General features: G+C 40.5%; 1 protein-coding gene across 9 annotated transcripts in view; it reads right to left on the bottom strand.

Moving 5' to 3' along the window:
• Positions 1–13,203, bottom strand: part of ints10 (integrator complex subunit 10) — a 121,346-nt gene that overhangs the window by 100,479 nt on the left and 7,664 nt on the right. For 8 of the 9 annotated variants that reach the window (XM_069925271.1, XM_069925270.1, XM_069925268.1 and 5 more), the window contains exons 2-4: positions 12,717–12,784; positions 12,029–12,132; positions 2,787–2,926 (exon numbers count right to left, since the gene is read on the bottom strand). In XM_069925271.1, the coding sequence (XP_069781372.1) occupies positions 2,787–2,926; positions 12,029–12,132; positions 12,717–12,784 (312 nt within the window). Of the gene's footprint in view, positions 1–2,786; positions 2,927–3,221; positions 3,275–12,028; positions 12,133–12,716; positions 12,785–13,203 lie in introns of those variants that run through there. The other variant, XM_069925277.1, reaches the window with a different exon arrangement.

The following is a 13,203-nucleotide window of genomic DNA, read 5'->3' as shown; positions in this document are numbered from 1 at the left end:
CTTCTCACATCTTTTTGCAAGAGCTTTGAAGAGTGCTCAAGAGGCTTCACTAATGGATTATTGTTTACCAAAGGCAACAGATGAAAGAGAATGCTGGAGCCGCTGCTGTCTGGAAGGAGAGCTTGCTGTTGTAAGAGGGTCATGTGGTTTTGCAAGCAGAGAGAGTCAAACAGTTTTTATCTCAGAGAGAAAGAGAAAGAGAGAGAGAGAGAGAGAGAGAGAGAGAGACAGATTACTTAACAGTGTTACAACCAGCTAGAACTGGAACAGGACAAGCTGGCAAGCCCAAATGGGAAGACGGACTGGTCAAAGCCCTCGTGGTTCATGCAAGAGGAGCGGACTGGCTGTCTAATGTTTCACTTGGAATAAGAGAAACAAAAAAGGAACTCTGTGGTGACCTGAAAGAAAAAGGTTATCATCTGGAGAATCCTGACAGGGCAAGTTTCATCAGCAAGACACTGAGGTGACTGATGGAAGTTCATCAGTTGTGGATGTCCTAGAACAACAAATCTCTCTCAATATCAACAGGAACTTTCCTGAGCAGAAACTATTTACATTGCAAGCACTAAAGCCTGGTGAACTTTATAAATGTTAAAATCCTGTAAACATTATAAAAATTGCCTGCAACTAGTGAACTTGGAGGAATGAGAAGTGAGATTGGACTGTGAACCAAAACACTTTTCTGAACTTACACACACATTACATACACATGCGCTTAGAATTAGAAGGGGGTTAAGTTAGGTTAAGTAAGTCATAGAGTTAAGTTAAAGTTTGATTCTATTTTCATGTTCAAAGATAATTAAAAGCAACTTTTATTTAAGTAACCATTTGTCTTGGTGAATATCTATTGCTGCTGGGTTTTGGGGTCCTCTGGGCTCATAACAATACAAATAAAGGAGGAAATATATATTTTTTTGTTCATCCTTCCAGATTGTTATAACAATTCCCACCAACATTATAGGTCAACATTCTTCTAAACAAGACTTGTTCATGACCATAAATTCTGATCCTGATTATTTTGTGGAATAACCATGTGGGATGGATTTTAGAAGAATGTTGAGCTATAATGTTGATGGGAGGTGTTAATAACAATCTGGAAGATGAACACTCTTTATGTTTGGTGATTTCTGACATACTCTGAAGTTAGCATTTAAAGTATTCTTTGTGTTGCAATTGCAGGCTAAGAAAGAATATGTCAGTTTAACCTTTTGCCTCATATTGTTCTAAATATCTTGCCTCTTATATGCTTGACGGGATCAAGTTAGCAGCTGCTTGAAAGAATGAGTACTTCAACTTTGCTGCTGTCTGGTATGCAAAACACCCATCTGTTTTAGATATAAAACCTATTTTATAACGGAAGGCCACTACCTGTCTTAAACTGGGGTCCTTGACATAGATGGGCCCAGATTACCTTTTACAGATTACCTTTTCTAAACAATGAAAAAGAAAAAGTGGATGCCCATGGACTGTACGAGTTGAATTATCTTTGTGCATTTCAGGGTTTAAATTTGTTTGTCAATTACCCCTTTCAAGGGCTCAACAAAACCTGAAAAATTTATATGTGATTCAGTCTCCTCTCCTCGTACTCAACCAGTAGTTACCCATGAATTAAAATATTTCGAGCTTATGTTTGGTTTCTATGTCTTTTTCTTCTAATCAACTTAACATATTTTTTATTTTATCATACTGTGCATGTTTCTTTTTCTCTCATTTTGAATGATGGTATGGCATGGGGTTTTTCTTTGCAGGGGTGGCACCCTAACTCACAGCTGTCATGTTCAGGGCTCCTTTTTCGTATATTAATACTTTAAACCTATGCTACTGCCATTCCTCACCTCACAGTGTTTATACATCCATTGATTTACAAGTACCTTTTCTCAAAATCCTGAAGAGAGTTTGCATCCTCTTGGAATATCCTATTAAATTTTCTCCTTTTACTTCCTCCTCTTTACCAATCCAATCCAAATATTATCTCCTGTCCCATGAACTGACCTGTTATCGCTCACTTTGCAACCCCAGCAATCTCAGTTCATTTCCCTCCATTATATTTATCTCCATATCCATCTCCCACACAACTGCCTCTTTATTTTTCAATTACATCAAAACGTACAAGGGGTGTAGATTAATGGGGTGTAAATTGAGCGGCATGGACTTGTGAGCCAAAATAGCCTGTTACCATGCTGTATGCCTAAATATTTTTTTAAATATATTTAATTTAAATCTGCAATTGAGAATGTGTGCCAATACAAACAAAACTTTTTTCTGTTCATGTCAATAATATAACAAAATACATTTCTATGACTCACTATCAACAAGGAAGCAGAGATTTATAAATAATAATAAATTATAAATTTGCTTGGGTGTTGTGCAAATTCTGTTGGTGCCAGGGATTATCCTTAATTTCATAAGAATAGCTTCTGAGTACTAAACCTTGTGTCAGTAAACATCAACTGTGTTTTCTTCACGTATGTACAAATCACAAAATGACGTAAAAATCCTTTTTCACCAATAGCCTGTGAAGCTCAAGCTGAGGTGTAGTCTACCAGACATATGTTCCTCCTCAAAAATATCCAAAGGCAATCACCCACATCAAGGAGTAAATGCTAACATGACAGAAAATAACAATTCAGATAAAGTGAATCAACTATAATTTAGAATGAAATTTTAGATAAAAGCAAGAGGAAATGCACATCAAATATATTCTAATAGCAATTGATGAAACAGAATACATATCAGCCATGTTTAAACATCTCATAATTAAATCAATATTATATGAATGCACATACTCCATGCTGTACCACAGACTCTGGGAACCTTCTCAACAGAAGTAGTAACATCTCTGCCCTTTCCAACGTGTTGAAGCACTGCTCTGTGGCTTTAAGGAGCATTTCACATTGTATTCGACCTGGAAGAGTCTCAAACAGCCCTGAAAAAGTAACATAGATAATAAAGATGCAAAATAATCCTTAGTAGTTCAGTATATTATTTTCACTTCAATATCTTCTGAGATATTCAAATCTGGATGAAACAGCAATCTCAGATAGCGTATATGTCAATATCTATACTTAATAAACTTGTTCATGGAACAAATTGCTCTGGATCCTTAAAATATTTTTTTTTTAAAAACCAGAAAATTTCAGCAGGTTAGCAGCATTGAATGTCAACGTTTTAAGTCAAGGACACAATGCCAGCATGTTCTGCTTGTTTTATTTGTGTATTACCAATAGCTTGTGACAGTGTGAGCAGTGGAGGAAAACACAGCCACCACGTTGAGGGTCATTAACGACTGTTTTTATTCAAATTCAGCCCGCCCCTTTAAGGGCAGCATGAGCTCAGACACCTGGTGCATTGTGACGTCATAATTGCTGCCCAGGGTGCGCGCTGGAAGGGATGCTGGAGTCAGAGAGAAACCCCTGACGACGCCATTTCCCTATGGCTGCCCCGCCACGTGGCGATGCAAGCGGGGCTGGTTCGCCATGAGGATGTGTCCACCACAAGCTCATGTTAATAAACTATATTGTTATCCTCAATGGTCACAGAACAAATATATTTGATTACCAGCAACTTGAGCATTCTGTGACACATAGCTGAGGCATGGCAATTATTGTTCAATTTCTCTGCACCTCATTGAATATGGCATAGGAACCAGTTCAGTGTCCATCAATGCAGATTGTACAGTGAGATACCATGCTTGCCACAAACAAAGCTTTTCATTGCCCTTTGTAAAAGTTTTCTAAATTCTGAAAAGGGAATTCTTTTTGCTTCCTTCAATCTTGCCAACTTGAAAACAGTCTTACCATGTTTAAACACCATGTCAACTTCGCCACCAGAAGAGAGAACACCCTGGATCGGGTGTACATTAAAGTCCCTGCTGCGTGCAAGGCTGCACCTCACCCCTATCTTGGTTACTCAGATCACATATAGTATTTGACCTGCTAACCCCTGCATACAGACTGCTTGTAAAGCAAACTAAGTCAGTTTGCAAGGAGATCAGGACATGACCAGGGTGCGGTAGTGGGGGTGGTGGTGGTGGTGGGGCACAGCACCACTCAGTTTCAGGGAGGCAGCCACCTGCAATGGCCATGTAAACAGAGAGGAGTACACCAAATCAATGACTGACTACATCAGCATGTGCATTGAGGATGTTACTGAGATCAAATGCTTCACAAGTAGGGCTAACTTGAAATCATGGTTGCATGCAGATGTCCAGACCTTTCTTAGAGCTCGTGATGTAGCCTTCAGCACAAGATGTAGGATGGCACTAAAATTAGCCAGGACTGAACTCTTCCATGCAATCCAGAAGGCAAAGCAGGGGTACACACAGGAGATCCACAAACAGCTGTGTGGCAAGGGATCAAGACTACAAAGAATCACAAGTAAACCTTGCATGTTAAGAACAATGATGCCTACCCTCCAGAAAGAGTGAACATGCGCGATTTGATGAGAAGAGGATGACAGGAAAATAAGATCCGTGTCCTCCGGATGAATTGGCCCCCTGCATAACCACGAACGAGGTGAGGAGAGCCCTATCCAAGGTGAAGCCACACAAGGTGGTGGGACCAGATAACATAACTGGTCGGATACTGAAGGACTGCGGCAGCCAATTGACAGAGGTCTTCAGGGACATCTTCAACATCTCATTGCAGCAATCCATCATTCCCGCAGGATTCAAAACAGCCACCATCATCCTGGTACCCAAGAGGGCGACAATAAAAGGCTTCAATGACTACCACCCTGCGCCAGTGACCTCCACCACTATGAAATGCTTTGAGCGTCTAGTGATGGAATGCATCAAAGCGCACCTCTCAGAGACACTGGACCCAATTCAATTTGCCTTTAGAGGTTCCACAAACGATGCTGTAGCCTTATCACTTCACTCTGTCCTGACCCACCTGGAGAACAACATCTCATCTACCAGGCTGCTCTTAATTGACCAGCTCGGTGTCTAATACGATCATTCTCCAGAAGCTGTCCTCACCCCTCTCTGTAACTGGATCCTGGACTTCCTAATGGAAAGACGACAGTCTGTCGGGGTCGGTGGTGCACCTCAGGATTATGTGCTCAGCTCACTCCTGTTCACGCTACTGACTCATGACTAAATCACCAAATCCAGCTTCAACGGTGTCATCGTTTGCAGATGATACAACAGTAGTTGGCCTTATCTCCAAAAATGATGAGCCATATTACAAAGATATGGAAAATCTTGTAAAATGGTACAAGAGTAACAACATAAGTCTGAATGTGAACAACATGAAGGAGATGATTACAGACATCAAGAGGACCAGGAACAACCACCCTCCATTACACATCAACAACTCTGTAGTAGAGCGTGGAGAACACCAAGTTCCTTGGAGATCACTTAACTAGTGACCTATCGTGGATTCTCAACATCTTCTCACTTGTCAGGAAGGCGCAACAGCAACTGCACTTCCTGAAAAGACTGAAACAGAAAAGGCTACCAGCCACCATTATGTCAACCTTCTATAGGAGCTCCTGGCCAGTTACATCACAGTGTGGTATGATTGCTGCAGAGAAATGGAACGGAGATCAATCCATAGGATCGTAAGTGTGGCGGAGAGGATCAATGGAGGCTTCCTTCCCCCCCCCCCCCCCCCGACATGATCTACGAATATTGTTTTAAGAGGTCACGCAAAATCATTGAGGACCCCTTCCATGCTACACACAGCATCTTTCAGTTGCTCCCATCGGGGAAGAGATATTGGAGTATCAGAGCCAGTATTACCAGGATGTGGAACAGCTTCTTCCCATACTGAGCGATCAAAGCAGCTGCTCACACTAACCATTTGAGACTCTCATAACCATGAACATTTTTTTTTAATTTGTGTATTTGAATACTTGTCCTACATATGTAGTGTTTCTCTACATTTATGTTATACAAACACACAATGCTGGAGCAATTCAACATGTCAAACAATGTCCTTTATATAGCAAAGATAAAAATACATAACCAATGTTTCGGGCTTGAGCCCTTCATCAAGGTATGGAAAAATGTAGGCAGGCATTTGAATAAAAGGGTAAGGGGGGGTGGTGTGTGGTTGCAAAGGCAGGAGGTAATAGGAGGAGAAGGGAGGGAAGGCACAGCAGTAACAAGGGAAGGAGGGATAACTAGGTAAACAAAGAGGGAAGGGGGTGGAGAGCTGACGGGGGAAGGGAAGGGAGAGGGAAAGGAGAGCAGGCTATCAGAAACCAGAAAAGTCACTGCCATCTAGCTGGAAAGAGCCCAATTTACAGGTGGTCTTGGTTGTTCCTCTAATTTAGACCACTCATAAATTGGAGGAACACCTGACTTTCTTCCAATATTAAAATCACTCTTGAAGATGCATTTCAACAATGTGTACACAGCTGCTTGAATCGATTGAAGTAGTCATCACTATGAAGAGTCTAAATATGCAAGTTTAGTTGAAAGTCATGACAAATAATCAGACCCATTTACCTGATAAAGACAATTTTTCAAAAGCAGATTGGAAGATATTTGCATAACTTGTCTTCAATAGATCAATATATAACATCCACTATTAAAGTTTTCACTTCTTGATTTAATGTTCAAGCTAATTAACACCACTAGTTCTGGAAACATGAGACATAAACAGGACATCTAGGAAAGAACCAAACATATTGAGAAACTTTGTACTTCAGCCAATCAACTTTGTTATGAAATTAAGGAAGTATCATGACTCTACAAAACTCTAACACACCTGGACAGAAATATTGCATACATCAGGATACTCCTTATTGTCTACAGTTTAGCATTCAACATCATCATCCCCTCAAAACTCATCAGCAAACTCCAAGACCTGGGCCTCAATACCCTATTGTTTAATTGGATGTTGGAGTCCAGACACCAATCAGTGCAGATTAGCAAGAAAATCTCCGCTAAAATCACCATTAGCAATGGGGCACCACTAGACTCCGTATTTATCTCCCTACTCTACTCAGTTTAGACCTATGACTGTGTGGCTCGGTACAATAACATCACCATTTACAAATTTGCTGATGCTACCACAGTAGAGGACTGAATAAAGAGGGTGACAAGTCAGCATAGAGGAGAGATTGAAAACTTGGCTGAATGGTGTACTAACAACCACTCAATCAATGGCACAAAATCAAGAAGCTGATGGCAGACTTTAGGAAGGGAAAACCAGAGGTATACCATTCCTGTGATCATTGGGGGATCAGAGATGGAGATGGTGAGCAAATTTAAACTCCTGGGAGTCACTTTCTCAGAGGACCTTTCCTGGGACCAACACACTAACATCTTTGTCCAAAAAACACGTCAGCACCTCTACTTCTTCAGACGTTTGCATAGTTTCAGAAACCTTGGAAAACTTCTACAGATGTGTAGTGGAAAATATTGATAGGTTGAAAAATGGCCTGGTATGCGGGCACAAATACCTGTCAGCAGAAAGCCCTGCAAAAGCGAGTAGTCACAACCCAGTACGTTACAGTCAAAACTCTCCCCAACATCATTACGTGTAATGTTGCAGTAGCAATCATCAAAGATCCACACCAGCAAGAGAATTCTCTGTTCTCGCTGCTGCCATCAAGAAAGAGGTATAGGTGCCACAAGACTTGTACCATCAGGTTTAGGATCAGTTGCTACCCCTCCACCATCAGACTCCTCAACAACACAGAAACCTACTTAAAGACAATTATTTTGCCCATTATTTATTACTGAATATTCTTTTCAGCATTGCTCAGTTCATATTTTTCTTTGTTTACATTTCTCTCTTTTGTATGTTTATCTTTTTCTTGTGTACAGTTTTCAGTTACTAATAAGTAGAAATTAAGTCTGGCCCACAAGAAAAAAGAATCTCAGGGTTCTATGAGATAGGATGTATGTATTCTGAGAATAAATTTGAACATTGATGTATAAAAATACCAAAATGTAACCAATCCTTCAATCTTCGAACCTCAGCAGGTCAATAATTTTTCATTCTGTGATTTGAAAAGTGACATTGCATAACGTTGTGCTTAATTTTGTTCATTTTAATTCACCAAAGATTTTAAAATAGCACTCTTCAGTATACAAAAACATATGAGAAAACAATGCTGAATTACAAGTCAGTGATTTGACTGAAGATGAAATTAGTACATTGTTGATAAGAACCAACTCAATTTACTGAACTCCAAGATCAGATTTACTGTGTGTAATTTGTTGATCATGTATGGGTTATCATATTTTTTTTTCCTAGCATTATACTGCTAACAATTTGACACATTTTGCATGAGATTCTTCACCCAGCAAATATGTCATAGGATTGTCATTCTGGATTGAAAATTATTTGACTTATTCACTGAACACCATGTAATAATACAATTTATATGATGCTACAATAAGATTTGTGATACATGTTGGAACTTTGTAAACTTTACAAAGGAAAATTCTTACATTTTACTGTAATATCAACTTGAATTTTAGAAATCAGTTGCTGAATATGTACCCATCTTCTTTCATCTGCTTCTGATAACAAAGGTAAAGATTCACCCAAGAATGGTCTACAGCAGGGGTGGCTCTTTGACATGTAACATGTGGCTCACGGAAATATGTTGGCTGAAGGAGATACCAGTGCTCCTGAGGCCACCCTGGGACACTCCAAATCCCTGCATCCAGACCAAGGGATCCTGGGACAGTCACACTGCGTGACAAGGAGAGGGGAGAGGGAAGAGGGAGTGGGCACTGCAGGAACAGACCCTGCAGAGGAGCAATGCGAGCAGCGCATACCGGAGTTGGGTTCTCCTCACTTGGGCTGGGCCACACCACAGCAGAGCGGCGACATCATGAGGTGTGTAATTGGAAGGTTGGGCAAAGCTGAGGATCCTCTGCAGGGAGCAGCTGCATAGGTCGGGAAGCCAAACCTGAGCCAGGAGAACTCCAATGAGGCATGGCTGTCCCAAATTCTCCAGACACTCTGGCGGGGGGGGGGGGGGGGGAGAGAAGCAAGATGATGGAGACAGGGAGGAAAGGCTTGAAGGGGTTCCCAATGAAGTCCTCATCCAGGTGCAAAGCCAGGACAGAGCTGCAGCTAGAAGCAGCAGTGAACGTCTTGCCAGTGGCCACGGGCAAGCCCTGGCCCCATCGGATGGAGAGTCAGCACCAGGCAGCGCAGAGGTTAGACTGTTCCACTCTTAGCAGCTGCTCCCCCATCCCTCCTGTGACTGGTAAAATAGGAACAGAGGGTGGGTTGGAGAGGAGCAGAGATATGGTCCCTGGGGCTCACCCTTCTGCAGAAGGCAGCTTTGCATTGCGTCACTTCCTTCATTGTCAAGCAAACGAAGGGTTTTGGGTTCTAGTTTTCGCTTACGCAAATAAGTGCAGACAGCAAGGACAAAAGTTATGTAAAAACCAATCATCAATGAGGACACTGGTCATCCAAGCATTGCTATGTAAGTACTCGAACAGTAATAATTTCATGTTGACGTGGTGGAAACAGCAGGGTGAGAGAAATTTGCCAATCACGAGCAGTTTTAACTTGTGTTCCAATCTTGTTAACACAAAACAACAAGGTCACGTCATCTTTGCGTTGTTTGAACCCCTCACATCAATGGGCATCATCTTTGCTAGGCGGCATGAAGTCTGGGATCACATTGAATGCTGTGGCAGCAGCATTCCTGAAAAGAACACATCAGACACAGGAGCAGGAGTCATCCAGAGCCTGCTACATTCAGTGAGCTCACAGCTGATCTGGCCATGGACCCAGCTCTGCCTTTCCCCTATAATCCTTAATTTCCTACAATGCAAAAATATATGTTCCTGCATCTTAAATATATTTCATGAAGCAGCCTATACTGCTTCCTTGGGCAGATTTCCACAGAAAGTCAGTCAGGATTTTGAAAATATTTGTTATTTGTATGTGTATTTTTCGAATATTGAAACTAATACAATTTAGCAATTTAAAAACTACATACATGAATAAATATTATTACATACAGTGGAACCCCGATTTAACATGACCTGTTTTAATGTGACCCTAGAAATAATGTGATCAGCCAGTGGACCCTTTTTTTCCCTCTTTCTGAAATTGAAATTGTTTTCAGATCAAAACGGTATGAAAATCTTTTTCAGTGAAAGCTATAAGCCTCATGCACTTGACATGATCAAGAATGAAAGTCAAACCCAAGTTGCACGTGACCTCAGCATACCTGAATCAACATCTCGCAGCTGGAAATTTCAGGAATATAAATTACATGTATCGCTTTGGAAAGTTGAGAAGGAGGCAGGACTAAAGGCCAAACGCATGAAGGCAGCTAAAGATGTCAGCCTCGATGACTCCCTTTACAAGTGGTTCATTCAAGCCCGCTCAGAAGGCCTTCCAATTTCCAGGCCGATTCTGAGAAGTTTGACCAGCTGATTAACGGAGAAACCTCAGTTCAAAGCTAGTAATGGATGGCTAGACTGGTTTAAATTCTGTCACAGGATTTCTCAAGTGTTAGTGTCTAGAGGAATTAGTTCAGCTGACAGTGCCGCCACCAGCGAATACCCAGCAGAAGGTGGCTACATCAAAGAACAAGTGTACAACTGTGACATAACAAGCCTCTACTCCAAGATGATCCCAGACCACATGCTGTCTAGCAAAGATGATGCCCATCAATGTGAGGGGTTCAAACAATGCAGATTGCGTGACGTTGTTTTGTGTTAACAAGACTGGAAAACACAAGTTAAAACCGCTCATGATTGACAAATTTCTCTCGCCCCGCTGTTTCCACCATGTCAATATGAAGTTGCTACCATTCGAGTACATGCATAGCAGCAATGCTTGGATGACCAGTTTCATTTTTGAGGATTGGTTTTACATGCTGTCTGCACTCATTTGCAAGCAAAAGCTAGAACCCAAAACTTTTCTTTTGCTTAACAATTGTCCCATCCACCTGCCAGCTGCCAACCTATTAAGCCGCAAGGAAAAGATCCGAGTTTCTTACCTCCCAATGAACACTGCATCTAATAACCAGCCTCTAGATCAGGGGATCATCTCTGTGTTTAAGCAGAATTACTGGCATGAATTAATTCATAGAATTGCAAATTAATCAACAATGCTGGAGACTATCGGAAAAGCATGAACGTTAAAGAAGTTTGCCACTTATGTGGGAAGGGCTGGGCAGCAGTCACCTCCTCATGTGTCTAAAAATGCTGGGAGAAGGGTCTGGGTCCAGCCTTTTCATCATGAAAATCCACCAAGGAAGGTGAAGATGATGATGAGGAGCAAGAATTCTACAGCTTCACAGATGAAGAGGAAGGTGAGGAGCAGAGGCTATTTCAAATTAGCAAAGAAGATTTGCACCAGTGGTGCTCTGCTGATGACAAACTCCCTACAAATAGGCATCTGACAGACTCTGAGATCATCCGTAACATTACTGTAGCACCGGTTCCCAAACTACAGGAGGATGACAATGAGGAGCCTCCACCCCTACCTCCATAAGTGTCTGAAGCCATTGAGTACCTCGAAGTCAGCCCAAGTTGGCTGGAGACCCGGGATGTGGGCCACATCAATATCCTCCAGCTCAGAAACATTTTGGATTTTGCTCGCAGCCGCCAGCAACCTGCTGCGTTTAGGCAACACTCAATTGCCTTTTTTAAGAAATAAACTGATGATTGTAAGAAATAAAAAAGACGATTTAAAATGCAGGTATTGTATGTGTTCTTTACCTTTTGAAAACATTGTTTTTTGCAGAACAACCCCACTTTTCTCGCGATCTGATTATTTTTTGGACCCGAACCATCGCGTTATAACAGGATGCTACTGTACATGTATTTCTTAATATATATATACATATTTTTTTAAACAATACAAGCAGATAAGAGTTTTTGCATGTCTTGTGGCTCTTTTGTTGGTAAATTTGGTCTTCAAATTTTTTCTTTCACTCATATGTTGTTGCCAAGTATTCTGTCCTTTTCCCATCTCAAGGACAGATTTGAACAAAAGTTTGACAAATTCAATCTATCTCACTCAAATAACAATTAAAGTCTATTTGGTGAATATGACATATTGATAGAAAAGAGATTTTTTTTTACCTCGTAAAAACTGTGTCTGCTTGTCCTGAACATCATTACGTAATGCAGCTGTAATAACATTTATTTCTCTCCAAACCATTGGCTGATCAGGAAAATTTACAAACCTGTTAACAAAATGGTGCAGATACTCATTTACAAACTCTTCACTCTCTTTGGGTACCCAGTTCCCAGTCATTGTGCTCCCCATCCACTCATCAGACACCACATCCTATTATTTCTTTCCACTAAACCAGATGGCACTTCCTACATATTTGTTACACTCACCCAGTTTTGTGGGACATGCTCCTTTGAAACTTACTAAGTTCAGTGCAATGTTTCTGGGTACAATTTTTTTTTCCAAAGACGTCATTAAAAGCATGTTGGAATATTAACAAAATTATGTTCAATAGTCTGTAAAATCTGTCAGTCAGCACCACTACTGGTCCTAAACATGCTGGATTAACAGAGTATGTTTTTTTTAATATAATATACATTATATTTAACTCGTTTACAATCTTGCACATAATTCAATAAGTTAACCTAATTTTCAATCTGGTTAACAGCTTGTGAGCATTCTGTGCAATCCCAGCAATTTGTTTATAATTAATATTTGCACTGCTTCGAATTTCATCTTATCAAAATAATGCCTTATTCTACAGCAAAACATTTTACTGGCATCTTCCTACAACGGAAAGCTTGTGTTACGTACATGTCGTAAAGGATTCTTCCAGCTGAAGCCGTTCTTTCTGCATTTCGTTCGATTGTATACATTTCATACTAAAATTGGAAATCATTAAAAAGTGAAAATTAAATCAGTAAACTAATCTAATTCATACAGATACAATCGTATTAATACACTATACATCTTTAACAGTGCAGTGAGACACAAGTAAAAGCTGGTCTTCATATATTTTCAACAACCTGCCACATCACATTCTCATTCTGACTATACATTTTACTTCCAATCAGCTATGTGAAACTAATGTTGCCTTGGAAACAAATATGATGTTGATATATCAGCAACAATTTGTTACCATTTCTCTATCAATTTATTAAAGATATCCCAAGCTCGTGCTGGACAAATGTCATAAAACAGCCATATACAGTAAACCCCTTGTATCATGAATTCAAGTAACCGGCAGCCTTAAACCACAGGTTAAAAAAAAGAGGAAAATAAATTATAAAAATTAAAATAA

The sequence above is a fragment of the Narcine bancroftii genome, chromosome 3 (assembly GCF_036971445.1).
Source record: "Narcine bancroftii isolate sNarBan1 chromosome 3, sNarBan1.hap1, whole genome shotgun sequence".
NCBI lineage: Eukaryota > Metazoa > Chordata > Chondrichthyes > Torpediniformes > Narcinidae > Narcine > Narcine bancroftii.
This window is presented reverse-complemented; position numbering and strand designations above follow the sequence as displayed.